The following is an 8,183-nucleotide window of genomic DNA, read 5'->3' as shown; positions in this document are numbered from 1 at the left end:
ACAGCTTTGAGTGAGATAGTTTTTTGTTTGTTTTGTTTTTAGTATAATAAATCACCCAGATGAGTTATTGATTTTCAGAATTGTTGTTAACTGTTTTTCTCTTTGCAGTGCAACTGAAGCATAAGAGGTAAAAAATAAAACGCTTTGATATTAACAATCTCTGTATATATTTCAAGTGTTAAACCATAATAACTGCTCATGGTCCTCCATCATACTGCTGATGAGAAAACAAACATTGTCAGTAAGTAATGCTGGTTAAGGGTGGAGGCTCTCAGTAAATCAACACGAAACCAAAACGAGTTTCTGATTCACTAATCTCATTCAATGCTTTTCCCCTTTTCTTTGAAAGACTCTAGGTTTTAGAAATGCTCTGGATTCTTATGAAGTAGAACTGGTTCCATTTAGAGGTGTTGAGTGCAGTGCACTGAGTCACCATTGTCACTGAATCGAATCAGTATCTTTGAGCAGTGGAGCTTGTGACCGATGACTGATTCAAAGAATGTTATGTGCTCGCTAAAAGCACATTGAGAGACGTTGAAAGCCACTGAAACAATCATAATCTGATAACTCACGTTTTGCACCGACTTCTAAGATCACTGTGATAAATGTATTATCTCAATCCTCATCTCTTATGTACAAAATCTGTTTAACAAACTGTGAAAGAGTCCATTTCATGAAGCCGATGAGGTCGAGCTACTCACATTAACTGTTTTTCTCCTTGCAGTGCAAAGGAACTGCTGATAACTGCTCTGACAATAATAATCTGACCAACAGTCAAGTTAAAGCCTATATTATTGGTCACCCAGCAAGAAGAGTGAAAAAAAATGGATCCGACGTATCATTGAGAAAGAGAAGAGGGTACAGGATGTCAATGATCATTTACGTCCTTACAAAGGCAATCTATCTACTCTCGGCTGAGTTGTTGGTTTGCGCACCGCAGGATTTACCTACGGGTTTCCAAAACATACAGAGAGTGTGATAGAGTACGCTCATCCTCTGCTTACTATAAAAAGTCTGTGAGTAATCTGAAGGAAAAGAGGAGCTGTTGGAGAGACTATTTCAGATCAGATAGTCTTAAAGCTTTATTGTGTGGTGAAAAAGGGCAAAGCTTATTACTTATTAATTACTTATTATGTAAAGTGAAATTAAAGCGAAAGAGTGTTTCTATAGTGTTCACCTGACTGATTGTTTTAACAGCACATATAATGACATCTTATACCCTTTTCCACAGTGATACATGATGGAAGACCAGTGGGACAATATACTCTATGATCCTTTACTCAGTACATGAATTTATTGGCATTTATATCACATGTTTGTCAGCACTTCTGAGTCGTAAATAATGATTTCAAACCACAGAAAACTGATGGATAGATTAACCAATTCAAAATTAATTAATTAAACTTATTTTAAGCTTTTATTAAAACTGACACATGAATATTATTTCTTCACACGCTTGGGTGCAGAACAGAAGAAAATGGGATAAAAACAAATAGAATAAAAGTGTAAACAGAGCACACAGAAAACATGTCTGTCCTCAGCTGCTGTTAGTTTTCCTGGTGTTGTCTCAAGGCTGAGGCTCTTTACTGTTGCCAGAATTGGTCTCACAACCACAATTACCACGTGTTGTAGCATAGATGACAAAGCAACAGCTCCATCAAGTGGCCATTTCACCTCACTACCAGCAAAATAACTGACATCTTAATTTATAGTAATTTATAGAATAGCTTGGTCTGATTACTGCAGATTTTTCCGGTAAAATTAAGTGATGAATACAAACAACAACAAAAAACCTCTTTCCGTTGACTGTTCACTCCTCTCGTGTCCTCTTCTCTTCTTCCCATTTCTTTAACTGCTTAGTTCCTTATCCTTGTTCTGCCTTTCCTGCTCACCGTTAATCCAGATCACTTTCTCATTCATCCTCGTCTCCTTCTCCTCCCAAAGCATTGCGGAGACTCCTCCAGAACTCCCCCCTCCGCTCCTCCTCCTGAGGCCACTCCAGGTACGTGGTGGAGCTCATGAGTTTGCGCAGTTTGCAGAAGCGTTTGGGGATGTCGTCCTTGGACAGCGGCTCCAGCAGGATCAAGATGGCCGGTTCTCCGCCGGCTTCCCCATCGAAAAGCCAGAAGTGGGAGAAGTCCAGCTCGTAGCGACACCAATCAGACTGGACAAAATTTTCAGAGAGGATGAAGACAGTCCGCCGGCTGCGCTCCATGGCGCTCATGATGTTGTCCACAATCCACTGTCCAGGAAGGAAGTCCCGCTTGTGGAGACACAGGGTCAATGGCCGGGCAGTTCTGTAATTCGCAGCGTCTCCATCAATCTCCCTGTAGAAGTATGCACAAGAAAATAGGTGATGTTTCGACTTAAGTTGTCGTAGGTGGGATTCAGTCAGCTGCAAAAGTGCACAAGACTGACAACTTCCTTACTTATAATTAGTAAGTTTCCAATTTGTACAGCTGAACATGAACGCAGATTTTGCAAAGTGTTTCAATATTTTCACTCATCAGACTCCTGGCACTGAGATATCATTTTAATTCATCATGTTGCTCAAGTGGTGGATGTTAGAAATAAGAAGAATAAGAATCTGGCAAACAAATGGATAATTCCTTTTGGGCTCATCCAAACATTTTAAATATCATGTTCAGTGAAGATTAAACGACATTTGTTGAGGGGAACGGTAGAAAAAATAAATTGCCAAAAGATACAAAATGAGTGTGATACTGATGGAGTCATCTTGAGCTACAGATGTTCCAATCTTTTTTTTTTTTTTTTTTACTAACATAAAAGTAGTACTGGAAAAATATTGGCATAGTTAGTAGTGTTAAAAATAAAAGATTGCACAAAAAATGTTGAACTTACGTTGGCTCCTCCAGCTCAGGTACCAGGTAGGTTTCCACCCAGCCAGTGTCTCTTTCACTGTAGGAAACAAAGGCATCAAAGGATAGCAATGTTTCTGAATCTGCCCCATCTCTGAGTCGCCGCCGGTGCCGGGAACTATGCTTGGCCTTCAGCCACGCCCATGTCATCTTGAGGTACCAGAAGGCATGGAGGCGCAATAGTATGACGCTCACCAGAACCCCAACAAACAGCGCCACCCCGCAACTCACGGACACGAACAAAACCTGGTGGCACACAACAACCGAGAGGCGGACTTGACCCACTGATTTCCCCTGCAGGTAGAAGGGAGAGTCGCAGACGTAGCTCTCCTCGTCATCTGTTAAATGCACATCACCTTCCTTAATGTCGGACTGGAGGAAGGCGACAAAGTCACAGGAGCAGACAAACTTGTTCTGACCCGCCTGGAGATTCTGGAGTCGTGTGAATGACTGAAGATCTGAACGGCTGAACATGTTTAAGGTGTTTGACTGTGGAAGAACAAAGAGGGGTCACCCTGCAGAATACAAAGAGGACTTGAAGCAGGAAAATGATATGTGATGGTTTTTTACCTGTATGGTCAGCGTTTGCAGATTGGTGAACAAATATCCTGAAGGCAGCCTCAGAAACTTATTCCCAGAGAGGTGGAGCTCCCTCAAGGCAGGCAGGGCCACAGTGAAGTCTTTGAGATTATTGTTGCTCAGATCCAACACCTGGACATGATAGAATATGAGGTAAAGGGTTTTATCAGTGAGTGTTTTTGTTGCGATGGTATCAGGATTACTGCCGAGTGGTCCAGCCTCAGTACCTCCAGAGTTGCAGGTAGACATAGAGTAATGTTGTCAAGTTTAGCCCCGGAGATGTTGAGGTATCGCAAGGTGGAGGGCCAGGAGCAGCTTGGAGGCATGGAGTTGTAGTTGGTCCTGCTGATGTCCAGGTGGGTCAGTTTGTAGAGCTTTGCTACCAGTTGGCTCAGTGTGGACAAACTCTGGGCACAAGTTGGACAATGGCAAATAAGTCTTCAGGTAGTTTACTTTTCAAACCTGGCATCTTATTTTTAAGGTATTTTCAGAGTATGACGGGTTAAAGTTAAACAGTGAAGTTTCATGAAGCCACCTTCAGAGCATTTCCACTGATGTTTAAAACTCGGATGTCCTTCAGTGTGCCGTTTCCTTTGCACAGTGTCTCGATCAGAGTCATGTCGGTCAGCAGGTTGTCAGACATGTCCAGGTACTGAAGGTTCACCAGAAGGCCGGACGTGATACAAGGCATCACAAACACCTGAGGGTAAAAATCACACTACTCAGTGATTCATTATTGGCAGCTTAGTGGTGTAGTGACTACTACAGGGAAAATTGACATGCTACTGTAGCTAACTGGTAACCTCCTTGCTAACTGATTATACTGTGGCACAAGCCAGTCACAGTATAGAGCCAACGTCACATCCACACTACCCAAAACCCTCTGATAATTTGTCAAATCTCATTGATGGTCGATGGTCGATTACCCCGGCGTTTATGACGGACACCCTCCTGGGGTACTGCAGCAGGAACCCCAGCTCGAGAAACGAGACAAACTTATAAATATCCAGCACCACGACGTTTCGTACGAAGAACTCATCGATGCTTTTTTGATCGGTCCAGTTGGCTTTCTCCCACCTAACAACAAACAATAACAGTATTCATGCACTCAAATATCTCTCTGTGAAGTGTATACGAACAACCAAGTGTTCCAGCACTTGAGTCCAGAATTCAGACTCAAGTCCAGCTGGTTATTTTCAGGATTTTTAACTCGACTTGGACTTAGGTACCGATGACTCGGATTGAACTCAGACTCAAGCATTGTCTGCATTCGGTCTTAAAAGTTGGAGACAAAGACTCAGCCCTTTTTTGTTAGTTTTTTGTAATAGGCCATAATAATTTGGCATAAGATTTTGATAGTCATATTAATACCGTAAAATTATTCAGTGGTGAAATGGAAAAAGCTGTGTCATTTGATGGAGACCTTTTTTATTTGTATGTCAGCTCTTTAGATGTACCTCAGACTCGAAGACTTGACACGCAACTCAAACTCAAGGTATAGTGACTTGACCGCAACACTGTCAACAACTCTTTTTATATCATGCAGATGCACTGATTGCCTACCTGCCCTCGCCCGTCAGCGTGACGCCATCAACTGATAAGGAGGTGAGTGGCACTCCATTGAAAACCTCCAGGAGGTTGACAGTGGCCTCATCAGAGATGGAAAGGTTACGAAAGGTTATGTGCCTGGGGAGAGAGAAAAGAGTGATTGGTTTTTCAGCCAAAAGCAATATTTTTGCCCTGTGGTTTATTACATTGTTTGTATTTAGCGTTCTGCACAACCGCTAAAACAGATTGGGACCCCACCTGACCCTCCGCCTGGCTGCTTCTCTGAGGGGCTGAACAGACCGATTCTCAATCATATGAAGGTCTTCCAGAATGATCGGCGTCTCAGGATACGACACGTCAGCGAGCACAGCCGACGTTAAAGTTATGTTCGTAAAAAAAGGTCCATGGAGTCTCAAAGTGACATGACCCAAGGGCCAAACATACGCCAGAGCACCAGGCTCATACCTGCAGAGAAGGGAGGAGACAGGAGAGTGAAAGCAGAGAATTAAAGAAAGTTTTGAGAGGTGATTAAGAGGATGTTGCTGTTTCTAGCTGGTCACTAAAAAAAAAACAGCGTCAGTTCCAAACCTCAACAGGTTGTTGCCGTGCACGGTGAGCTCCTCCAGCTGAGTGACTCCAGCCAGGGCTCCTCTCTTTAGCTCCTCCAGAGCCGGACCTCCGAACGCCAGCCTCCTCAGCCTGACCAGCCCCTGAAACACTGGAGCAGAACCTATGCAGCTGGAGGAGAGAGGAAGATGGATGTGGACACATGTATGCCATGTAGAGGTTTCTCCTCGGTCTTTGTACTGTAACCTGAGCTCTTTTACCTGTATGGGTTGTTGAGCAGGTTGAGCTGTTGCAGAGCTCCTAGCTTGCTGAACCATGTGGGGTTGAGAGCAGTCAGCTGATTGTCAGACAGATCTAGTCCCTCCAAGTTCCACAGAGAGTCAAACGCTGATGGTTGGATCACAGCTAGTCTATTACCTGGAGTACAGTAATATCTTTGTATCAGAAATAATCTACATACTGATAAAAATTTATCAGGGGTTTCACAGGGGTCAACATTTGGGCCACTGATTATTATCTCACTCATTGTTGTTGCTGTTATTCTTGTTATTGTTATTATCATTGATAAAATTATCATTGTTGTCGTTGTGTTCCCCAGGTCGTTAGTTACTCTGGTCCTGGTCTCCAGAACCAACCAACCAACCTCCATTTATTTCTTGTGTATTTTGGCTTAAAGTCTGAGGTTCAAATTTAATTCTTGATCTTATTTCACAGCACTGCACGGACGAGAGGACCTTAAAGTGCTCGGAAAAAAATGGATGTTTGCACATCAATTTGGAAAACTCCATCTGCTAATGAAGTCCATGTGATGTGATCAAAAGCTCCAGAACAGCACCTACTCATAGCTTAGAGGTGAGTTTGTTTTTGTCAGTTTTTTATTACATTTAAAATTAAGTTACAAAATAGTTAATTAATTATTTATAATTATGAAAGATGTTATTCATTATGTTATCATGAATAATAGTGTAAGTTAATATCTACATATTTAATATAGTGTGTTATTATATCATATCATATATTATACTGTATATTATTCTACTTAGGGCTGTCACAATATCTCATTTTTACTATGCGATAATCGTGGCCATAATAATTCAAAATAACATTAACTTAAATTATTTAATATCTGTAGAAAATAAAAAATAAAAAATCCTGTCGTTCAAATAGTTATTAACTTTGTTACTGATAAAAAAAAATAAAGCTGCCATTATGAGTGAGTCACAACTTCATTTTATTACAGACTGACTCGCTATATCCCAATAAACACCCATCAGCGTTACCATGGAGATTCAGAGCCCTCAGTTGCATGTGGCCGGTCAGGTCGTCATCGGTCACTACGGTGATGTTGTTGAAGGAGAGATCCAGAGTAAGAGCACGGTCCGTTACCATGGGAACACGGGTGAATCCGTAATGGGAGCAGTTACAGGAGAGCCGTAGGTCACAGCTGTGGCAGGATGGCCTCTCAGGGTCTGGGTTTGACCTCTGACCCCAGCACAGGCCGAGGAGGAGGAGGAGGAGGCGGAGGAAGAGGGTGAAATGAAGGTTGGTCTCTCGTCCCATACTGTAGGAAAAAAAACTAAAAATCTGGAGTGAGACACAGTGGATGAGTCAGAATCATTGAGCAGTAGCAGGGAAACGCAGAACAAATCCAGGGAGGAAGTGGAATTTGATCAAAGAGGAAGTCTTTAACACTTGATTATAACTTTCACAAAGCCTTTACACACAAAAACCACTTTCCCAGTGAGTGAAAACCCCCAGAGGATTTCAATGTGTGATTTCCTGTCGCACATCCTGTGCACTATATTCGTCAAGTTGTACGTGCACCAATCCTGTGATTTTTCTGATTGAACATGTGATAAAACGTGATAAAAACCGGATTAATATTAAAACATCTCAAATGCTTCAGTATTTTGCAACATGCAGTAGGAAAGTTTATACCAAATATTTCATTTAGTTATTTTGATTGTATTAATATATGCTTAATTGAAGTGTGATTCATATAGATCAGTATGTACTTATGACACTCATCTTTATTAAATATTTGTTGATCAAATTCATGTTGAACTGTTTTTGTTTCCCCAAAGCTGGGTGTCCACATACTTTTGTCCAACTTATTCACTCAACATCAGATTTTACTTTGGTTGTTTGTTGTGGCATTTAAACAATTGTATTTGCTATCTTCATATCCATGAGAAATGATCTGACTTATACAGAGAAGATAAAGTTACGACCCCAATCTCAAATAAAATTTAGCTGCACAGTATTGACCAAAAAAAAAAGATCATATACATGTTTGTAAGATTTTGTAAGATGATGCTATTTTCCAAATATTTAGCGTTTGCTGGAAAGTCCCTATCGCCTACTGGAAGCCAAACTGTTGTCAGTGTGTTATACAGCCTTCATTCGGTCAAGTGCTTCCCTTATTTTCTTATCTTCAACAGAGCAGACAGTTCCAGGTGTCATAACCTCTGTTGTTAAATGGAGAGATGATAACTGAGACAGTGATCACTCAAACTTCATGTAAAACCATTTCATTTTCTTGTTCTAGGATTTAACTATACTAACTTTGTTTTTGCCTTACCTTATTTATTTATTTATTTATTTTCCGAG

At 41.3% G+C, this 8,183-nt stretch overlaps 1 protein-coding gene and 1 long non-coding RNA gene across 2 annotated transcripts; one reads left to right on the top strand and one right to left on the bottom strand.

Moving 5' to 3' along the window:
• Window positions 1-1,272: 1,272 nt before the first annotated feature.
• On the bottom strand, window positions 1,273-7,133 carry LOC111668167 (toll-like receptor 2 type-2). Its single transcript, XM_023424136.2, has 11 exons — window positions 6,854-7,133; window positions 5,834-5,990; window positions 5,595-5,744; window positions 5,265-5,471; window positions 5,022-5,144; window positions 4,385-4,535; window positions 3,994-4,158; window positions 3,686-3,865; window positions 3,450-3,590; window positions 2,863-3,368; window positions 1,273-2,327 (listed from the first exon to the last, which is right to left on the bottom strand). The coding sequence occupies exons 1-11, from the start codon at window positions 7,131-7,133 to the stop codon at window positions 1,913-1,915; spliced, it is 2,475 nt and encodes an 824-aa protein (XP_023279904.1). The 3' UTR covers window positions 1,273-1,912.
• Window positions 4,981-7,626, top strand: LOC147818084 (uncharacterized). Its single transcript, XR_015438336.1, has 3 exons — window positions 4,981-5,063; window positions 6,288-6,425; window positions 6,814-7,626. It is a non-coding gene; the product is annotated as an uncharacterized LOC147818084 (long non-coding RNA).
• The last annotated feature ends 557 nt before the right edge of the window (window positions 7,627-8,183 follow it).

This window comes from Seriola lalandi, unplaced genomic scaffold (assembly GCF_002814215.2).
Source record: "Seriola lalandi dorsalis isolate HSWRI2012SDOR001 ecotype SW California unplaced genomic scaffold, Sedor1 jcf7180002054721, whole genome shotgun sequence".
NCBI lineage: Eukaryota > Metazoa > Chordata > Actinopteri > Carangiformes > Carangidae > Seriola > Seriola lalandi.
This window is presented reverse-complemented; position numbering and strand designations above follow the sequence as displayed.